General features: G+C 48.6%; 5 protein-coding genes across 5 annotated transcripts; 1 reads left to right on the top strand and 4 right to left on the bottom strand.

The window, feature by feature from the left end:
* Window positions 1-6,728: 6,728 nt before the first annotated feature.
* Window positions 6,729-8,475, bottom strand: F4807DRAFT_436298 (NAD(P)-binding protein). Its single transcript, XM_047998948.1, has 4 exons — window positions 7,801-8,475; window positions 7,637-7,744; window positions 7,429-7,585; window positions 6,729-7,365 (listed from the first exon to the last, which is right to left on the bottom strand). The coding sequence occupies exons 1-4, from the start codon at window positions 8,106-8,108 to the stop codon at window positions 7,177-7,179; spliced, it is 762 nt and encodes a 253-aa protein (XP_047851757.1). The 5' UTR covers window positions 8,109-8,475; the 3' UTR covers window positions 6,729-7,176.
* A 468-nt stretch (window positions 8,476-8,943) lies between these two features.
* On the bottom strand, window positions 8,944-11,499 carry F4807DRAFT_436296 (uncharacterized protein). Its single transcript, XM_047998947.1, has one exon. It carries the CDS (start codon window positions 11,176-11,178, stop codon window positions 9,358-9,360), a length of 1,821 nt encoding a protein of 606 aa, XP_047851756.1. The 5' UTR covers window positions 11,179-11,499; the 3' UTR covers window positions 8,944-9,357.
* A 229-nt stretch (window positions 11,500-11,728) lies between these two features.
* On the top strand, window positions 11,729-13,477 carry F4807DRAFT_436295 (emp24/gp25L/p24 family/GOLD-domain-containing protein). The gene is made up of 3 exons (XM_047998946.1): window positions 11,729-12,125; window positions 12,279-12,581; window positions 12,818-13,477. The coding sequence occupies exons 1-3, from the start codon at window positions 11,922-11,924 to the stop codon at window positions 12,965-12,967; spliced, it is 657 nt and encodes a 218-aa protein (XP_047851755.1). The 5' UTR covers window positions 11,729-11,921; the 3' UTR covers window positions 12,968-13,477.
* Window positions 13,478-14,323: 846 nt separating this feature from the next.
* Window positions 14,324-16,369, bottom strand: F4807DRAFT_191903 (casein kinase I). Its single transcript, XM_047993697.1, has 4 exons — window positions 15,884-16,369; window positions 15,681-15,750; window positions 15,472-15,620; window positions 14,324-15,414 (listed from the first exon to the last, which is right to left on the bottom strand). The coding sequence occupies exons 1-4, from the start codon at window positions 16,010-16,012 to the stop codon at window positions 14,431-14,433; spliced, it is 1,332 nt and encodes a 443-aa protein (XP_047851754.1). The 5' UTR covers window positions 16,013-16,369; the 3' UTR covers window positions 14,324-14,430.
* Window positions 16,370-20,012: 3,643 nt separating this feature from the next.
* Window positions 20,013-21,961, bottom strand: F4807DRAFT_436269 (Fe-S cluster assembly protein dre2). Its single transcript, XM_047998945.1, has 2 exons — window positions 20,835-21,961; window positions 20,013-20,780 (listed from the first exon to the last, which is right to left on the bottom strand). Exons 1-2 carry the CDS (start codon window positions 21,565-21,567, stop codon window positions 20,473-20,475), a joined length of 1,041 nt encoding a protein of 346 aa, XP_047851753.1. The 5' UTR covers window positions 21,568-21,961; the 3' UTR covers window positions 20,013-20,472.
* Between the last annotated feature and the right edge of the window lie 105 nt (window positions 21,962-22,066).

Raw genomic sequence — 22,066 nt, 5'->3', positions numbered from 1 at the left:
AAGGGTCCTCGATCTTGTAGAAGTCGGCGGGCGGCACAGCAAAGGTGCAACGTAGATTCCACTTTGGGTTTGGAATTCTGCCAATTCTTCTCGCCAAGTCTTGCGGCAGCGCTGCTTCCAACCAGAAAAGGCCGACCCTGGAGCATTGCCGGCATGTGCGGTCAGAGGAGTTTGTGAGTCTGGTTGTACTCCGTCCGCAGCCAATGGGCGCTTCAAGACAGGGATCTAGCTGTCATGCAATTTGGCGCGAGCGTGTGATGTCGAAAATGTCCAGGGCTCTCATTAGGGCGCAGCGAATACCCGCGTCTAGAGCCGACAAGAAGCCATTGATTTGTTGCTAGCGCATGTGCTCGCCCATCGTCACAAATGTCTCGTATTAGTTCACGAGTTACATCGATCTTTAACCCCGAGAGTTGAAACCTAAACCATGGGGATACATGGCGCAAATGGCGTAGTACGTACATGGCAAAAGGGAGACGAGGGCGCGCTAATACGGCAACAGGGAAGGCCTCCGTCTAGGTCGTAAGGACTAGTATTGACGGCGAGCCGAGAACGCGGCGGTGCACCTTTGCGACACGACCGCTTTTGCTGACGTAGGCATGTCAGTCATCATCTCGGGGGCTTGCTCGGTCAAGAAATAAGAAATAAGGCTACATCCTTCATCAAGCAAACCGCTCTAGAAAAGAAATACACCCATACACCCATACGACAGATACGGTACCTCAGGTAGGTATGGATGTAATATTAACGCTGCCGGTCCACCGTCCTTCCCCTGGATCTTACTGCGACGTAATCGATCAGGGCGGTACACATGCTGGCCTGCTTAGCTCCGGAAACTCTTCCATTTTGGAATTTAGTATATTGCCATGCACCCTGCCGGCCGGATGACACCCTTCGAACAATGACTCGAGGTGTCCGTCGCGCACGGCACACACGGGAAAATCCCACACTCACAATCGGAGCCTGACGCAAAAGAAGCTTCAATTTGCTTTCGTCCGAAAAAGGCACATGTTACAGATATTCGTGCGAATATCAGGTCTTAAGCTGATGGCCATGTGGGACCTATGATTAAATCGCGAAGATAATTTTAGCATACTACAATAACATTCGTCCTATTTATCGACCATTTTTACTTGCGCGGCTTGCGTAGGGGCCTAAGGTGTCGCTGTTCATGATCCCGGCATTTTCTCGAAAGCGTTTCTGAAAGTACTTCGCTAGAGTAGATTTCCGTGGGGCGAGCGTAAAGCGCTTGTCGCGAATCGTCCGAGAGTTTTGGTCTTATGGGTTTGCCGCCGTTCAGGAAAGTGATCGTCTCCTAAGCGGCTTGCCGCCGCTCATTGGTCCGACGCTACAGCTCCTAGCTTGGTTAGCTTGCGACAAGGAAGCCAACTTGGTAGTTCGGACGAGACACACTAGATCAACCGCGTCCGCGCATAAAACTTATCTGGTATCTGATGGCCCGGATTTCTTTTCTTAGAAATCGGCGGAACATTTCTCGGTTCGAGCTGCGACCCGCTTGGTAGCCTTGGAACCTTGGAAGCCCGGTAGGACATAGAATGGGAGTTTTTTTTCGGTATGAAGAACCATGTGCATGACACCTCAGGACATCATTACACTGTTGAGTAGCAGAAGGATTCTCATGCGGCTATTCCCATCCCCGGTCTCCTTACATTAACCCCGATAAGGTTCGCTGCTACCCCTCATGACACTAATACTAGAAAGCGGAGGTGGAAGTTCATAAGGTTGCGTCAGGCTGACGGTGAAGACTTATCCTTGAAGGAGGGATACAACAAGGCCAAAATCGATAGAACGTTTTTTTTAATCAGTGGTTGCCCGGAGATCTGCACACGCTTTTTTCTCACTATCTGTGCTTTGGTTCCCTTAACCGTCTGACAACTGCCCAGGTGTACACGTGAATACCTCTGTACATAGTAGGCAACCTGGGCAGGACGAGCAACTATGAGAGGGGCCCCGGTCTATCAAGCCGAGACAACCGTTGGGGGCCATCAGCCTTTCCAAAGAGGAAAAGGTGAAGGGAAGCAATGCCTAGGTATTGGGTCCAGAGCTGAATACGCCTCATTCAATCGCCGTCAGGTTTTGGGTCGTTGGATGATAAATAACGGCACAGAGTGAGCGTTATTGTCAATTCATCAATATTTGAAGTCTTATCCAGTCTGGTGAATTTGATCTTGTTTAAAGCCGACTTCGTGAGACTCGCCGATGCACACTGCCTGCAACTTGGAAGTATATCCTGAGCATTATCAAATCATACTATACTAGAAGAGGCAGAGGAGTAAGAAAAGTGACACAGTCAAAGCGGGAAAAGGTCCGTTATGACCCTTGTCGAACTCTTAGCGTGGACCTGCAGGGTCAACGTCCAACAGCCGACCGTCATATACTATGTATGTATGTAAGCGCGAGGCACGCCGGAGGCGGACCCGCGCTCTGACCACAATACACAGAGATAACAGGGAAGGTCAAGACCTGAAGGACCTTAAGGCAACAGGATAAAACTCGAGCAAACTGTAAATATTCCGAATGTTTAGGATATCCTGATGGTTGTCGACTTTGCCACGTAAGGAGGCAGCCGAATGGACGACTCGTGCAAAAATAGACCCGACCGCCTGGTTTGGGGCCTTGGGCTGTTAGTATGAGGTTGCGTAAGGGGTTTAGTTTTGCGAAGGATTCGACAATTTGGGATCGCCCAGGTTAATAGATGTCTACCTACCTACGGTGAGTATATGTGTGCCCGAGTTCTAGGAAGAGGGGATTAATATGTATGAAGACTAGCATGTTAGTTTGGGTCGTTTGTATGTTTCCTAGCTGTTAATTCGGCGTAGATTTCTTTTTTTAGGTAATAGTTTGTTACCGATAATTTAGCAAGGCTCGTAATAATGTGACTTGTCACAAGTCGCATATCGCAAGCTACTAGTCCACGGCGCCCGAAGGTGAAGGTAAGCGACCCAGATAGCTACTACTATAGGTACTGTAGGTATTGCGTTTAGCGGCCTTGACATCCTTGTGGTATGTAGGTAATCAGCGGGTAACACGAAGATCAAACGGTGGTTCAGGATGTTGGCGCAGCATGATGAATTGACTGATTGACTGTTGAAAGTGTTGGTGAATAGGGAACCTTGGAATATAGTGGGAACGATTGGAATTGTTCTCGTGACTAGTAAGAACCCTTGGAAACCGCAATCTAACGTTTACGGTTCGTCAACGACTACAAGGTTCAAGACTAGCTGAAGCTGAGGCGATGTTTCCTGTTCTATCTTGTGGCTTCAATCTTCTAGGGGATAACTACGGCAATATGAGGAAGCTACTACATAGGACGGTACAGATTGCCATGGATGTATTTTAGTACCCGTTACTACTAACGCACCTTATGTACCTATCGCGAGAGTCACATGATCCATTCGCGCTAAACCCAATGTCTGTTGTTTTGTTTAGTGGCCTCAATGGCCCAAACTTCAGGTCACTTTAGGGGTCAGTTCAGGGGTCAATCTAAACATAAACAATGACAGAGTAGTTGAGCCTCATTCTCACGAATTTAAACTAACCATTGCCAGAATCGAGATCCTAACCTTGTTCCCCCCTTTCTCTTATCATTTCCTCCAGATTTAAAATTGCAGGTGAGAAGTTCTAAAGATTGCTTACCCCAGATTTCCATGGTAGCGCTCTCAAATCAGAAACAGTCTACCACTACTCGTGTGTCCAACGACCAATGACAAGTCGCGGTTGTCACAAATAGCCGCCCGGCGATAACATCTAAGCGCCAGGACATCACAGCGTGTTCGAGAAACTTTCTTTCTCCCATGCACGTAATTGTACCTCGCGGCGTGATGGCGTCTTCTACGTCTTCTTCCCATCCCGCCAACGTCTTTCTGCGAGTCGGGCGTTTAAATCTATTTCCGTCCTAGATCACTCGCAGGAAATCTACCCGCCCTACCGTCCTACCCTCCTCCACGCTGTCGCTATCATGATCCTTCCTGCAAGGCACCGAGGCGGCACTACCATCCTACTTCCAGGTTGGGCGCTTTAGTCTGGGGAAAGCCTGGAGATTGGGCGTTTCGCCGCCTGCATGCAAGCTGTACCCTATCAGGCGGTACCAGGCAGTACCGGGCGGCGTTAGGGGAGTGTCATCCCTAGGCTCACCGAACTTCCAGAAGCGCCCGCGAGCCTTGAAAGCGACCTTAGCCCGCGGCTTGACTTTTGTCTAGATCGTTTGTGGCAATCGGGGCCGTGTGTAGTTGGAGAGTTTACCGTGCCCACGGCGGGTACCTTGACGCTGGCGCGCTCTGGGACTGTACGCGAGATTTCTCAATGCTAGATGGTACACTGCACGTGTGTGCTCTGTTATCACATGGTCCCTATTGGTGTACCTGGAGGTACAGGGAAGCGTCAAGCCTCGGGGCCCCAACGGCTTTCAGATCGTCCCTAAGCTCCCCTTGCGACCACGCCCCAGCTATTGCTCATGACGTATTCCAACTCGGGATTTTTTGGTACCACGAGGATCAGCTGGGGTACTTATTTTTAGGGAGGTTGCTAAATTAAGATATAGCCTCAATATGCGGCCGCTCGCGACCGCAAGTGTTAATTTAGACGTCACCCCTTGAAAGAAATATCTCTGATTTCCCTGGTTTCTAGAACATCCCATGTATAAAATGGTTGCCTAAGCCTATAACTCCCCTTAGCGCGCTTAAGTAGAGACGTTGTGATCGCGATCAGATCTCTAGACTGCCGCCCTTGTCTCATTCATCGGTCCGTTTCCCGACCAATAGAAGTCATTAATCCCTCACTCGTTTCTAGCTATAGTCCTCTGTCGTTTCAAGTTTCACATCTCCTTTTTACGTTGCTACTTTGCGGCGGTTAGATACTGCCAACGGACTCCACACTACCTAGGTGGTCAATAGAAGCAAGGTCCGTCCAGACGCAGTCTACTTGTAGTGAGACAAGCTCCACCGAAACGTTCATCGACAATCTCGCAAGCGCGTTTTAAACCTTGAGTGACTCATCTCCGATGTCACGAGAATGTCTCTATCGCTCATCACAAACCAGGTGGACCAGTTACTCTCTAGTCTAGTTAGGCGGACAAGGTCCTCATAGGTCAGTTCATGAAGCGGAAGAGAAAATAGAAGGTTGATCATTCCATAAAAATAGATGATATTCCAAGGACCTTTACTATAGTCGAGATACTTAGGGTCATCCCTAACTCCACATGGAGAAAATACTAACTGCTTAATTCTCCAATCTTTGACCTCATTACTACACAGGAAATTAGAAGGAGCAATTTGGGTGGTATTGCAGGAGCCTCTGGGTATTCCTAACGCAGGATGTAGCCGCTTTCAACGGTTGCCCCTTTTCGGCGTCTGTGATAGCTTCGAGGCTTAACGTTGTCGCTCTCGCTGGGATGCTAAATACTAACACTAGTGTCCCAAGAATAGGTAAGTCAATATAATCAGTTGCCAGTGACAATCTACTATTGGTAGTAGCCAATGGGTCTAACGCTCACTACAAGCCTAGGTAGGCTATAGGAGTTCTTCCTATTCATGTTTTCAGGCTCTTAGTTATGATGAGCAGAAGAGCAAAAAGGGACATGCCAATATTCTCTTACAAAGAAAAGGTTAAAATACTAGATATGTTATAAGAATACATTTATTAGGTTAGGGACATTTGTAAACCATATTGGTTAAGTGACCTCTTAGCCGAGAATTAGGGGGGGCAATGTAATGTTAGTCAGAAAAGGGCATTAGAGGATAGGCAAGATGTTGTATTGGTTAAGTTCTCTTAGACCTTGGATCTCATTGTGGAGATCTTAAATACTAGTACAGTGCTAGCAGAATCTTCCTGCCAAGTACACTCCATCTAGTGCGGAAACACAAGAGCCTGCCCCCGGGCGACTTCCTTCAATATAAGAGTCCATTCAGGGAAACCACGAACAAGTCCGAAACAGCCAACCCTCGCACAACCCTAACGAGCCCACGAACACAGCTCCCACACGCCAGACTAGCTAAACACCCGCGGGCCACCGAAATAGGTCGGGTCCTTCCACTGCTCACCTAATTCCCGGGATAATACTATAGCCGGGAGGGGAACGAACGTAAGGATAATATTAGTGGGAAAGTAGACATCGACGGGCCGAAACGGTAAACGAAAGGAATAACGGTAACGGCAGCACAGCAAGCCGAACGGACGAGATATATTGATGATTTTTTGACGGTAGGAAGAACAGTGCTCCCAGACAGAGACGACAGCGGGCAAGACAGAGCCCCTTTTAACGTTATTTTTTTAATAATAAATAGTTTAATAAACGAGTAACTAAACAAGTGACTGTATTAATAAAATGCTGTAACAATATTCCCATGCGTAGATTCCGGTATGAAGGCACCAGAAAAGGATTAAAGGGGATAAGATATTATATTTATTAAGTTCTCTCAGACCTTCTCACTCATTATGGAGATCTTAAATACTAGTACAATATTAATCGCACCTTCCTGCCATATACACTCCATCTTAGTCCTTAGTACGTACCAAAACAAAGATTTATCGTTTCATAAGTTATTTATATATTACTCGAAGAACTGCTGGAGTGTAATCTTCGTGAAATTGACAAGTGACAAATAATTCCTCAAGATCAAATATCCAAAAGAAAACATCTATTATAAGAGTACCTACCTACCTATCCAGAGACAATGCGTAAATAGATGACTAGGTAATGAATATAACTGCTACATACTACTTAGGTAGGAAGACAAAACTGTCAAGTCTGGTTTGTAGAGGAGAGCTAGCAATACTACTATACTTCTCGTCATTGGTTTCACATTATAGAAAAGATGATTTCAGCAAATTATATAAGCCTCTTATCTCCATCTAATGCTGCAGATGATGACGATACCTATGTAATGAAACCTGAAATATTGTATACTTGAATATATACCTGTTAAAAATCAAGCGAATCCAGGGATCTTCAACTTTCGAGCCACAAAATCGCCCACATGCAGTTCCAACATTGAAGGCTCAAAACCTTCAATGTTACTAGTTGCCTACCGATATGTCTGCTACACAAGCTGCATGACCAACAAGTACGCAACCTTGGGAGTCCCAGGTTTTGCTATTCTGTTGGCAGAATTCCAAGTCGTCAACAGCTGAACGGGTGCCAGCATACAAAATCGAAAATCACCACGGAACAATAGTCCCATCGTACTGGTTATTCCCCGGAGCGTTCTCCCACCCCCTGACAAGAATCTTCGGCATCTTCCCATTGTACTCCCGCCCCGGTTTGAGGATGATATCCAGCGAGGCCTTGGCACCCTCCTCGGGGGTTAAGTCTGCTGCGTCGCCGCCACCTAACTCAGTTTTCATCCACTAGACGCCGGCTTTAGTATCCGACAATACCTGATTTAAAGGAGAAGTGGGGAGGATACGTACGCCGGGACAGACCGCCATGAATGAGAAGCCTTCCTTTTCATGATCGATGGCGTATTGGACGGTAAGGGCATTCATGGCTGCTTTTGAAATCTTGTAAGCTGGGGCGGGGAAGTAATGTGCCGCGCGAGCTTGCGTGATAGAGGCTAGGTAGGATGCGCTTGGTATCGTTAGAGTCACGAAGAGGCTAAGGGATAGGTTATCACCTCACATGTTGGCAACTTTTTTCACCTTTCCCTTCCGCAGAAGCGGAAGAAATGCTTGGGTCACCCAGTGGACGCCGAGGACATTAGTAGTGAAGCTTTCTGCGAGATTATCCCTGAATGATGTTAGTTGACGGGTTTTCTGGTATATTCCGGGAGAGGGAAAGCTCACATGGATTTAACCCCATCGGGAGCATAATGGCACACTCCGGCATTATTAATCAAGACATCTAGACCTTTGCTTTCTAGTTTTGCTTCGACCTCGGCTGCTGCTTGCTTTATGGATGCTTCGTTGGTGACATCGAGTTTGACAAGAATGACCCGGCCAGATGAACTGTTTTCGAGCTCTTCCAGCGCGCGGGAATCTCCTCGTGCGGTTGCGAAGACTTGGCCGACGTCTGTGGCTGGGAGGGAAATAAGTTGGCGGACAAGAGCTAGTCCGAGGCCCCGAGAGGCGCCCGTCACGAGGAACGAAGCCATTATGAATATATTACTCAAAGGTGTTGGGTATAGGCAATTTGCGATAGGTGATTGGTGTTGTGAAGTGGGCTACTACTTTGTCGACTTAGGGGTAAAGAGCAAGGTGAGAGAATGGAGTAGGAATAATGTTCGGCGTTGGACGTTGAAATGCTTTGTTTGTCTCGTTCTCTAGCATAAATGATATACGCCTCCGTCCACCCCTCCCGTCCCAGCAGCCAGGTACGCCGTCGATTAGGTAACTAGTGGGCATGACAAGACGCCTTCTATGTCTCGGCCGGTAATCGATGGCCAATGCCAAACGCGCGTTACTTACGAAGATAACCGTCCCGGAAGGACAACCCCAGTTTAAGTCTTCGCATTAAGCGCCCTGTCGGTGATATTACCTAATAGTCCGCGCACCAATACTCACACTCGGGTCAAGAGGGTCTGGCATGCTGATGCTGTAACTGAAGGCTCGATCGAACCTGTCGCACAACTCGGTCGCAATGTCACTGGCGATGGACAGCTGGGTCTTCCTATGGTTTATCTGAAGTGCCTTGAACACTAAACTGAACCTTGGCACGGAATAGGGGAATAGGGGAAGTGGGCGTCGGGTGAGAGAAGCCATCAATTTCAATAGTCTGTAGCGGCCATTACGTGTAGTCTTCAGACATGAAATGGATAGGTTCAATACTTACTTCCTCTCATGACTAGAAGACAAGGACCGAGCCTTGTTCCCTTAAATCCTAAAGGATAAAACGAGATATAATCGCAATAAGCGATCAAGCGACATAAAAACCAACTCCTCTCATCTACCACCATACTACTGTTCACAAAATCAAATAAGTCAAATTCGTTAAACAGAGCCGGAGATGCTTTCATTCATAGCAATGCAATGCAGTGTTTCGATTAAGGCGTAGCAAGCTCGTGGTTGCCATCGTAGCCTCGTTCATACATACAAGCAAGCAGCAGGAATATAAGGCATGTCTCAAGCACCCAGTAGTTAAGCTAGGTAGCTAGAGACCCCTTTTCCTAACTGCGCAGTTCCAAAACAATAACTGACCCGTAACTGAGGTATCGTAGTCAGCAGCCATAGGCTTTCCTCCTTCTCTCCTCCTTCTCATCTCATTCCGTCGGCTCTCGTACTTCATGTGAATCGCACTTCTGGTTACCAGACTTCCTAGACTGCTTGCTTCTGATTGGACCCTTGTACTAGGCTCGACACCTAATATCATGGGAAGTGGATGTCGATATCGTGTCTGTAGTAGCCTTACTTCTTTTGCCTCTTAGCGCTCTTGTCACTAACGCTACTAAGCACGCTCAAGCTCCTCTTCCGGCCACCACTACTCTCGGGCCTCACGCTCTTATCCTTATCCTCTGCACTGATCTGCTTCTTAGCTGCGTCCGCGTCCGCACTCGCAGTCTCACCGTTCGTCTTCTCCGCTGCTCCACCTCCCGCACTAGCAGCATCTCCATTCGTCAAACCATCCTTATCTTTATCTTTATCCTTCTCTTCCTTAACCTCCCCGTTCGTCTTCTCCTCCGGCGGCGGAACCTTGCCCTCCTTCCTCTCCCGCTCCGCCTTCTTCGCTTTCTCGAGACGAATCTCCGCGTCCACCTTATCATTCGTCTTTCGCAAATCCAGCAACGTTCCAATGGCTTGGAGCAGCTTCTCCATCTCCTCGACAACAGCACGCGTCGGCATGTTCAGTCGACTCGGGATATCAAGCTCTGCCAACGTGTTCGTGATACGCTGGTGTTGGGCGTTGCTCTTCGTTGTGAGGATCTTGTTGATGCGCTCGTACCGGAACGTCGGGCCTGACGGTAGCCTATCGTGATGTGATACACCGTAGATTTGCTCTTCCTGCTCGGTGAGCTTCTTGCGTTCCGGCTGCGCACCCTTCTTCGTCGGGCGTTCGGGCCTCTCGCCCCCACCGATCGAGTCGCGGTGACCGGCGGTGACGGAGGAGGCGGCAATGCTCCCGCGGCGGGTTTCCGACAAGGGTGTGGAATTGGCAGGATGGCCCGAGGGATGTGCTGAGGCGGGCGTGTTGGCGCCGTTGGCTTCCATGAGGGACTTGCGCTTCTTAGTCTTGTCCACATTCATGAGATTCTGAAGCAGCGTCTGCAGGCCAGAGCTAGATTTGAACGCGTTGATATCCTGGTCTTGGTGCGGGTAGTCCAGGCGGTTGTACAGCTCGCGACGTTCTTGGTTCAGCCTCTCCTGGCGAGCAAGGATTCTTCGCACTTCGATGAGTAGCATCTCCTCCTCCCGGGCCTCTTCGCTGGACCGGGATAACGCGTCTGCCGCAAATTTCTTGCGCTGCGCTTCAGAGTTCGGATTGAAATTGGCCATGACCTCATGCAAAGCAAATTCGGCTTGCGTCATGTATTGCACGGGCTTCTGAACTGCCATCATCTTCGCTGCTACTTCATAATATCGGGCCTTTAAGTCCTCTAGTGATCGCACCTTAGACGCAGGAACTACGGCAGTGTTAGGATCGGTGGTGTCTCCTCCATCTCCATTTGTCACCTTCTCGGGCTTGGGTTGGTACTCGTAACGGTCCCATATGAGCGGCCATCGAAGATCAAAGAGTCTAGCAAGATCGAATAGGTAATCTGTCTCGTCCTTCGTCCACTCATCGCTTTTAAGGTTTGACTGGTATTGATCATCACTGTACTGGGGAATATCAACCTGCACGTTGAACTTGGCGAACGCCGAGTCTTCCAACTGTTCCGACTTAGTCTCCACACCTGCTCCATTCTCTCCATTCTGTCGTTCCTGAGGTCTTGCTTGTTCTTCCGTCTGCTTTCTCCAATGCCGTAAATGCAGCGACTGGTCGCCTCGCGCTGAATTGCGGAAGGGTTGTAACTCCCATCGCGCAGCTGGTTTACGGCTTCCGAATCGTCGCTTCTTGAATGCGGACAGCTCCGGTACGATCGCGATGGGGTTGTCGCCTCCCAAGTTCTGTACTTCCCTTGCTAGACCCTTCAAGTTTGTTCGCGGGACTCCAGTCTTCTGCTTCTTCGCGGGTCGTGAACCGCCATCGAGCGGCAGATTAAGCACGTCGCGAACGTCGTGCGAAGCCATGATTGAGGCTGCCGGCTGCTTGGTAGGTGTCAAACGGGATTGTGACGTGTCAGCAATGTAGGAAAGCAAATAGCGACAAAGGTTGCAAGAGCAAAGTGTGGACTTGGATTTGTTGGGAAATGTATTGAATTAGAAACTGTAAATGCGTTCTAAATAGTACATGGCAGAAATAAACGTAAGACGCTCGGAATAGTGGAATTTCTGTGGGTGAGTGGGAATCGGCGGTTGGATGGGTTCAAACGGTCGAGTATGCGGGTGGATGAAGCTGTATTGTCTTTGGAATGGAGAACCGCGGCGTGGATTTTTGGTGGTGTAAAAAAGTTGAAGACGGGATTAATTGCACCGTATGCGTCCAGATAGCAGTATTGAATAGCAGGGATCCTTCCATGGCCTGTTTTCTATATAGCACGTGATCGTCAACTTGGAAGGACCGGGCCTTATCGATAATGCTTGCTCACCCAATGCAAGGCCGCTCCTTTCTGGGCGACGTTTAGCGCAAGTTAGCGCTATCTAATCCCTGTACAATACCTAACTGGTTCTTTTTTCGAACGTGGCACCTTGGACTTTGGACTCTGGACCTTGGAATCTGCGAAAGCTTCACACGACCGCAGCGACGGCGCCAAATAAACAACCAACAATCACGACCTAGACCACGACCCAACCACGAACGAGCTCCACGACGACCAATTAAGAAGATAAATAATCCAACCCATTAGTGACCTACCTCGTTCCAACCTGGAAATATGAGGGCGCTTCTCCCTCTCGCGATGCTGGGCTCCGTCGCCCAAGCGCTGTACTTCTTCATCGACGGCACCACTCCGAAATGCTTCTTCGAGGAGCTGCCCAAGGACACTCTCGTCGTCGGCCACTACAATGCCGAGGAGTGGGACGACAACGTGCGGTCGTGGTCCAAGCACGACGGTATCAGCATCTACATCTCCGTCGATGTTAGTCTCCCTTTCCCTTCACGCCCCTGACCCAAATGTCAGGTTCTAACTACTCCTATCCCTTTCTCTCGTCTTCTCAAACCCCCATACATTCGTCTAAGCATATATGTATGTATATAAAAAGGCCATATACTGACAGACCACCACCCCCAGGAAATCTTCGACAACGACCACCGCGTAGTCTCGCAACGGGGCTCGTCCTCGGGCCGGTTCACATTCACCGCTGCCGACGCCGGCGAGCACAAGATCTGCTTCACCCCCAGCTCCTCCTCGGGGCGCCAGGGCTGGCTCTCCGCCCTCCAGCCCAACGGCGGCATCAAGCTGACCCTCGACCTGGCCATCGGCAGCTCCGAGATCGAGTCCACCGACAAGTCCAAGCTGATGGACATCAGCCAGCGCGTGCGGGACCTCAACGCTAGGCTGCTCGATATCCGGCGCGAGCAGATCTTCCAGCGGGTGAGTTTTCGCTCTCTTACAATTCCCCCTTACCTTTTCACGGCTGGCGAGCACCGTCCCCTTCTGCTAGCTTAATCCTGAGTTCTCCGTCTACGCTTCTATTTCTTCCCTTAGTATAGATGGATATCTAAACAAGGGGAAAACGGATTTGTTTCCTGAGCAATGGAGGACACTAGATCTACATGACGTGGAATCTCCAAGTCCTAGTAAAACCTATACTAACACCAAACTCCCAGGAACGCGAAGCCGAATTCAGAGACCAGTCCGAGTCCACGAACTCGCGCGTCGTGCGGTGGATGTTCATCCAAATCGTTGTCCTCGGCATCACCTGCGCGTGGCAGCTCTCGCACCTGCGCTCCTTCTTCATCAAGCAGAAGCTCACCTAGAATGCCTTATCCCTTTAACCCCTTAACCCCCACAAACCTTCCCCTTTTCCCTTTTTTGTAATGGGGTAATGGGCAGGTCACGATTTTGGTAGGGCAAAGAGAGAGAGAGAGGAGTTCTGGTTTCTTCTGTGTGTATCTATGATTAAAAAGGAAATGGAAATGATAGTCACTATCATCAACCTGTCTACGGCTACGAGGAACGTGAGAGACGCGACAAGAACTGCTGTGCGGAACATGCCCGGGTAGTAATAACCGCCTACACAGGAATTGTACACATGGTCGATCTTTGTATTGATAGCATGACCCGTGTCAAGGTCGAATTACGAATTATCAACAAATCTCGCAAATTATGGACAAGACATAGTGAATTATATAAGCTTACAAAGTAAATAGACTAGGTAATACAAGAACGAGAACACGATTGTCTTTGGAGAATGCCTTTTATTAATACTAGAACTTCGTAAATTTCCGATGCCACTAGAGTAGTGAGACAAAGAGGCACATTTTGCTATGCCCTCCCTTTCCCTAGGAAGCGTTGATTGCCTAAAAAGGGTTAGGCACAGAGGTTCAAGTCCCTTTCGAATTTAGGGGGTCACCGATGCATTATCTCCGGCATCGAAATCATTATCAAGTCTTTTTGCCCTATGTCCCTCTTCTACCAAACGCGAAACCTCGGTGCTGTATCGTGCACTTCGTCTGGGTGATTGACTTCCCCACTAATTGCCACACTCTGCACTCAACTCTCCTCCATCTTCATGTACTGGTTCTGCTTGATACACAACCCTAAACTCCAACTCCCAACCAACAACGCGGGTTCTCTCAACTCAACTCCCTCCTTTCTCAGGTAATTATGAATGGTGTATAAGGGGATGGATGACAGGAAAAACGAAACCCAATCCCAATGCTCGCCAACGGTTACAAATCCCACAAGCGCCGCGCTGCGCTCTACTGATTAAACGGCCTGTATCTATCTCATGAAAACGAGAGTCGTGAAAGGAAAAAGTATTCGTTCATGTCTCCGGGTTTGCGCCAAGCCTGGGATCCTTAACGGGAATTCGTTGCACTCGATCGGTCGTCTTCCCAAGTCTCCTAAGGGGAAATTGTGGAAAATTGTTCCGCGAACAGAGGTGTGGTTCGAAGATGTAAATCCATGGTGTCGGGAGTTCGATGGTGCCTTAAAACACATTATCCGAGTATGCCGTGCTGCCCAGGTTATGAAACCCACCCTTCCTGAACCCAGACAACCATGATATGTAACGACACGCAGCGATTCAGACGGTGTGAGGCGAACACCCTGACCACGGAAGACCAGGAGAATGCATTAAAGGTAATAAAGGTGGCGCAGGGAGCTTCATCCAGTAAAACGTCTCTAGTCTATACGAAATCGCTAGCATGCCAGAATGGGAAAACATTTAACCTGGTAATTTGATCAGCGGAAATGTTGTCGAAGGGGTACGTCGTCTCTACTCACCGCAGCACAGAACCTTCATGAACTTTTGGAATCCCGTCGGTTGAGGATCCGACGACCTTCCGTTGGCGGCCGCCGATGACCCCATGTTGGCCTGGGTTACCATCCTTGTTGGTAAGTTTTGGTTGCTGTTCTGGAACTGGGCCTGAGTTGACGGGGTTGGCGTAGCCATGTCCCGAAGACCCCCCACCGCGCTACCTCGCTGGGCTCCTATGGCGCCGGGGGCGTTTGGCCGGCGCTTGTCCGTCGGCCTGGCTGGAGACGGAGGTGGGGGCTGCGCGGCGTTTAAACGCTCGTGAGTTAGGCCGCCAGGTGTGTTGTTCCGAGACTGGTTGTGCAGTTCTCTCGCAGATATGCCCGGCTGTTTGTTAGGGTTATGGTACGGGCCGGGCTTATGCATAGCATCCCAGCCCTTAGATGACTCCTTGCTGATCTTCATCCAGTCGTACTCGCCATCCTCCACCTCGCCAGTGTTCTTGAGAGCTTGGGTGAAAAGCTCACGCAGGTAATCGTAGTCGGGGGTATCCTCGAAGCCAAGGTTCCTCACATAGGTTAGGTATTTGCTAAACTCTTCTGGGAAACCTTCACACAGATCCTTGATCGGGGTTGTTTGCTTCTTCTCGCCAATCTTCTCGTACTTCTGCTTATTGGTCGCAGCCTTCAGACCCTGCCACGGTAATCCGCCTCGGAGGAAGTACATGAACACATGGCCAAGGGCTTCGAGATCATCACGTCTAGACTGTTCACGTCCCAAATGAGTGTTGATACTCATGTAACGGGCAGTTCCGGATAAGGATTTCCGTTCTCGGTAGGGAATGTGCTGCTTCGTCTTGGGGTCTCGGTATTGCTTTGCCATACCGAAGTCGACAACGTGGATCACATTGGCAGCCTTAGTTCCAGGACGCCCGATTAGGAAGTTATCGGGCTTGATGTCTCGGTAGATGAGGTTCTTCTCGTGAATGGTTTGCACACGCGAGAGCTAGAATCTAGTTTAGCACTAAACGTTGTTAAAAATAGGATACGAGAGATGACGAACCATTTGTTTCGCTACCATCACCACCGTCTTGATTGAGAATCTTCGATTACAGTGATCGAAGAGGTCTTCCAAAGAGGGACCGAGCAAATCTATGACTAGGATATTATGGAGACCTTCCTGGCCAAAATAATAGACATTAGGGATACCGGCTGCAAATGAAATGTCAGTTTCAGTGGTTCTCAGATAAGGCTACGGCAGAGTTGACTTACGGCAGCCGACGAGAATCTTGTAGGTGCGGTATTCATCTCGTAGTTGTGGCGCGTCGCTCTTTCGGGGTTCCTAGAAATGTCTTCTGTTAGAACAAGTCTTGTCTCGTAACGTATCGCGGTAGCGAATTGACCCAAGGACAATAGGAGAAGTTCCGTCGTGGTCAAATGGAAGGCAACGAATGGAATGATTTGGATTAACTTACGAATTTGATGGCCACTTGCTGGTTATTTAATAGGTTGGTACCCTCAAAAATAACACCAAAGGAGCCTTCACCAATCTTCTTCCCTACTCGGTAATGGACACCGACGACATTTGACGATGAGGAAGCCATTGTGAATTGTCTGGGATGTCGAGGGTTATCACCGGGCTACGAGTTGAGGCCGACCAAAACGACGGATCAAGGAGGAAAACACCACGGTCGGAAGGGGATTGCGGATTGCTGGTTGCGAGTTGCAGAGTAAGCAATCGTCGCTGGCGTCCGTCAGGAGTATCTAGGATACTCGAAAAAAGGCGTCAGGAAAACCGAAAGCTCATCCCCTCGAGTGTTTGCTGATTGATTAGGACTCGAGGCTTGTCTCGCTGACGGATTTAGTCAATCCTTGCCAGATTATTGTTGGGTTGAATTGATCGGTCGGATGAATTGAATGGTAAGTGACTTGAGAAAGTGAAGATCAGAAAGGGAGGAATTTGGGGAGAAGCGGTCGGGGAACGGCAGTGGCTCCAGAAGTGGCTTAGGCGGGTCTCCTGGCTGGTCCTGGTGTACGGCTGGCCTGGGCTGGGTACTTTCGTACTTCATTCGTACTAGCCAAATTGCAGGTGTATTTTAGGCGGGGCCAATGTAATTATAGGTAGTGCTAGGGCCACCGTCAGTCACTGCCACAGCAGAGCACCTTACTGAAAACAGAACTAAAAATGGCTGGGCATTGGGGGCAATGGAGGGGCGAGGGCAGGAAACCGTTGTCCGGGTCAGGGGTACAAATTCCAACAAGAAAACTATCGGAAGTTGAGAATCCCATTCACCACGAACTTTGCTGTCCGGTATTGGTATTGGTATTGGTATTAGTTAAGATTTTGTATGACTTGCCTTAGGTAAATATTTTGTATTGCGAAGAGGATGCGTGTAAATAAAGTTCGATCACGAATTCCTTAATAGTCGCCCAAGCAACATTGAATTACTTACCTGTACATATGTACTTGCATATTTGCATATGTCAGAAATAAAATGTAATAACCAGTATTCGGGTTGCCCGTTACATGCGTTAAATCGTTAAATCGTCAAATGAGATGGACCCCTGAGTCTAGGTCCGTTAGCTTTTGATCTAATTGTTCGCTATCCGGTAAAATCATTGGCGTTCCAGGTTTTCTTAACAAACATCGAAAGAACAATAAACTACGATCGCTACAATATATAACCCGGAATAAGATCAAATGAAACAAGGCCATGAACCACCATGAACCAGATTGCCACACAATGTGTCGCCTCGCTTGCCTCGATTTCCGGAATATCCAGATGTCCAACGCTAAGGAGACAGCAAGCGATGCATTAATGATCTACCCTCGTCAACCAACAATATGCGAAAGGGGATGTAAGATCCGAGTGATCTGAGCCAGACTTCGATAAAGCTGCGTTGAGTTTCTGTGACAATTATGCACTCCATCTTAGAACTCTTCGCAACTCGACTCGACTAGCTTCTGATTCACTGTCATACAACCGCGGACATAAGTCTTCTACAACTCGCCTGCCCGCCTAGATCAAAAGAACAATAAACAAAGGACCGAAGTCATATCGAAGGGTCCAAATCGATGTTACATAGCTACATGTGGTTTACCTAACAAAATCCATGCTAGTCTCGGCCGGTCTGGGAAGTCCGGTAATTGAATTCTGCAGTTGGCCAGATCTTCCGTCCATCTCCATCAGCTCTCAGGAGCCAAGAGCTATATCAAGTCGAATTATATATCCATAACTGCTGGCTTCTGAGACCTCTAAGGTTGCTCGTGAACCACAATTTTCACATGTAGCACCTGTTGCCGTACAGCCGTCGAGCAAGAATCACGATTCCCATTGTTATCACAAAATTTCATGGCCCAATACCAATACAGCGGTTATCGCCGATCTTAGTGCTGATAGATTGACATTCGATCGATCTATTTTGCCTACCGACCGTTTTCCAGAAGTTTTGTCGACCAGCCCAAGACTTCTAGCTGTACTTAGTACAACACACCATACTTGTAGCGTCGAAGGCTGTCATTCCTTATCATGAGGGAACGTGTTTCAAGAATTTCCCTAAAGCTTGACCAGCTAGTTAGTCCTTGGCTGTTCCGACTCGGTGTCGGACTTTACCCCAGGTATACTAGCATGTCGTGGACTGCGCATTTAACGACATTCAAAGTTCGCTTCATGAAATACTTCAACTCTTGAGACATCCCGCCTATAGCCTCCCTATTCCCAGGCCAGTCAAATGAGAATACTAGCAATAGTAATCACATTACCGCACCGATGACCCCATGGAAATCGAGGAGCCACTCAAGTCCAATATACTAAGACAAGGCTCTCCGAACAATTATCGCCCAGCTGAATACTTCACTTACACACATAGACACTAAATATACCTATGTATCATGGCCGCAGTAACAGCCCGCCTCGTACCAGCGTAGCACGTACAACACGTGCATGTCACTCCCATAACAAACACAGCGGGTGGGTCGCGCTGACAACTCAGCAGTTTGCCGCCCGCTAGGATCGCCGAGCCCGTAGCTGAAAACAGCCTTGCGTACATGCCGAGTTTTCCCGTGGGGGTAGGCAGGAGCTGAAATCCGAGTTTGGTCGATAACGTTCGCGACTCTACAGGCAGGCAGGTAGGTAATTACGGTAGTCGAGAGTTTCAATGTTCGTATTAACAGCCCCGAGCCTACCCAATTCGGGCAGGAGACGAAGTGGCGCATGTCCGAGACGCCTGCCCCTACGCAGGATATATCGTATGCCGCGACCCGAACCCTTGTTTCGACTTCATCTCTAAACTCCGCCCATTATCTTCATTGTGCTACATACATGCAGTCTTACTTACCCCTCAAACTTCAACATCAGAGGGGGGGCTTTGCACAAACTCGTCCATAACCCGCGAATCGAGACGCAGGAAAAGAAACCCAAGTTTGGCCGTTACGTCTTACCAGAACGGGAGTTAGACGCCGTCCTTACATGCGTTTTAGACTAATAAGGATGGACTTGAGTAAGACAAGCTTCCGTGTCAAACCTGTCAGCAGGCCAAGTGATGCACCCCAGGTCTCACGAGACATTTGAGTTTAAGGGGGTAGTTTTTGAGTTTAACTTTGAGGTAATTGTGTCTTTGCGGTTGGATCTAGAATTACTGATCGCCTATGCGGGCTTGAAGCTATATTGCGCCACTAGATACTAGGTAGGTATGTGCGTTTTATAGGCTGGCAGATAGAAATTGCATATTCACGAGTTAACCTACATCGACATAGCCACTATTGATGACTTACATATGTGGGTTGGTTTTCCAAGGCTCAAGTCAGATGTCAATATGTAGCTCAACCATATAAGCCTCGGTAGTCATTTCCACCAATACGTCAGTTAGGATTCTCACCATCTCGACAATCTACAGATTTAGCGCTTATCCAGCCTACCCCTATTCCCAAATAATAGGTACCTATATGTATTCAGTCTACGCCAAAGCGACGAGTCTGTCTGGCCATAAGACATGTGCCGGATGTTGACTCCTGAGCTTAGTCTGACCTCCGACCCGCCGTAGCAAACACCGATTAGCCATCGTCGCAGAGTGTCTAGGACATCTAGGAGATCACCGGAATAAAGCTTATGTCTCTATAACGGGGACCGACAGCGAATGGTTTATAGCAATGGTCTTTTGAAATTCCGAGTTCAGATCAGTATGGTAACCGCAAACATCTCGTTGATTACCTACTAAGTAAGTAGGTAGTATTGCGCCGAGTAATAGATGGACAGATGTGAAAGACAAGGCGATTTAATGTTGCTTATTATTCTCTAATACAATTCGGGGCGATTCTGGGCGATTACATATTGCAGTGCAATCACAGCCAGTTTGCTCATCACGTTTCTTCAACCAGAAATTATTTTGATATACCACAAATGCGATGCACGGGCAACACTTTTACATTGGTGTGGCCATGTCACCGAAAGAAACGCGAGACTGTTGTTTGCAGCGGCTTCTACGTCCTTATCTAATATGAAATGCGTACCCAGCCAGCAGCGACAGAAATACGAAACTTCCATAGTGCCGGCAAGCTTCCTGTTGAAGAGGACTCCGCAGGGCGATGGCTTTTTTTTTTTTTTTTTTTTTTTTTTTTTTTAAAAAAAAAAAAGAAACCAATCTAATGTTCAAGGTGGCATTATTAGAAAGACTATTTCGAAACGAGGAGATGGCATAGGGGATAGATATGAATGATACAGACACGCGAAGCCGATCGGTTCTTGACACGAAACAAGACATCTACACAATGCGTGCATTACCGAAATTCAATTTTGATTTGACCTCCAATCATTTATTACCTTATGAGTTTGCACTGTCCCGTGATTGCTCTGCCCAATATCTCGTGTAATCCGCATCAGTGCTTTTGATACCCAGTAACGCCGGTTTCCTCATGCGTATGACGCGAGCCAAATCCCATCCAACTCGCAGAATGCTCCGACGGTAGCCTTGTCAAGTCCGTGTCCCTACGTGGCTTGGCGGGTATATCCCAAAGACCAAGTTGACCGAACCGAAGAAAATAAACGCCCAATGCCTAATGCTCCTTTCATAGCTGCACAACGTTATTGAGCAGTCGTACCTCCTCTCCGGGCTTGAAGGCTGGCAATCCGATGTACGGACATCCATCGCAGCGGAAAGCGTCACCCAGGGAACAGTTACCACACGATCCGACTTTCCCCTTCACAGTGAAATCGACTTCAGTTAGATCGTTGGAGGTGAGCTTAAGGGATTCGAGTTTCGCATCTGCTTGCTCTCTCTTGGCTTTGTCCTCGGCCTCAATCCTCTGGGCAAGACCACAGGTGCAGTCCTTGCAAGCACGTCGTCGTTTGCCAACCTTGGGTACGCATTCCGCAGCTAGGATGCTAGTTAGAGCTTGATCGGTGAAGATCACTATTGGGAACTACTTACGAATTGCCAGTGGCTTGTTCAAATCCTCCTCCGTCAGCAAGGTATCCTCATCAATCAACTCATCATCGCCCTCGTCTTCGGGAATGCCAAAGTCACTGGTGAAATCTACGAAGCCGACGCCAGCAGGTACCGGCTTAACAGCAGGGGGCACCATGTCGAGGCTCGTATCCTTGCCGTTGGTTTGGTGAACGGTGACTTGCTTCATAGCAGGACCAGCAGCACTTCTCTTCTTGTTCTTGCCAAACCCTAGCTTAAGGGGAACGGCAGTACTAGCTCCATTGTCTGGCTTTGTGAAGCCATCAGTCCCAGGTAACAATCCAGACAACAATGCCTCTCGCGCATCAGGTGCTTGGCTGTTTTGCGCTAGAGATCCATCCTGCGCTTGAATTTTGCCGCCCACTTTCAGTGTTGGTACGATCTTGGCAAAAACGTCACGGTTGAGGAGGAGAGTGGATTCGGATCGTGTACCGTCGGCGTCGGTCAAAACTAGGATGAGGTCGTACGTAGCTTCGGGCAGGTTGACAAAGCCAGCTGAGAGACGGTCAAGCATCTGCAAGTCGGTAACAGATCGGTCATGGGCAGCTAAAACACCTCGTAATTTCTCCTCGTGGCTAGCGATAGAAGGCGGGGCTAGGAGAAGTGTTCGGGCATTAGAGGAGCCATTCTGTGCCGTGTTTGATGGGAATACGTCAAAATCAGACGTGTTATCAATAGTGACGATTGACGGTGACATGGTGAAGGTGATGTGCGCTCGTTGCGCCTCCAAGTTAAGAACTGTGGTGGAAAGTTTGTCGCGTTGATTAACTTGAGAGGCGACGATGTTGACGAGAAGTATTTTCGGTGGGGTAACACTGATGCAGGAAAACGAGGGGCAACTAGTGTAGAATGCAGGGTCTCTTAAAGGAACTTCCAAGGTTGCAACATAAATTTCACCGTTCTAAGGGCCAGATATGGGCGGTGAAGTAAGTCAATGGTCGGAATGAGTGTGGTTTAGGATTACAAATTAGATTCGTGAGGTGTGCTAAGGTAAGGTTCTTGTTAGGAGATGGAGCGGAGATATGGATTGGTAACACAGGATTAATAAAGGCTTTTACAGCGCAAGTGCGGTAATGGATAGCGCTTGTTCGCTGATCAGAAATTTTATTGGTTATGACGAATGTTTCTCCGCGCGATTGTTATCAGATCCGATTGCGGCGCGACAGTATTTCCTCGTACTGTAAGAAACTTTATGC

This window comes from Annulohypoxylon truncatum, assembly GCF_022578515.1.
Source record: "Annulohypoxylon truncatum strain CBS 140777 unplaced genomic scaffold F4807scaffold_29, whole genome shotgun sequence".
NCBI classification, from domain to species: domain Eukaryota; kingdom Fungi; phylum Ascomycota; class Sordariomycetes; order Xylariales; family Hypoxylaceae; genus Annulohypoxylon; species Annulohypoxylon truncatum.
The sequence above is the reverse complement of the archived record's forward strand: the minus strand, read 5'-3'. Positions and strand labels throughout refer to the sequence as shown.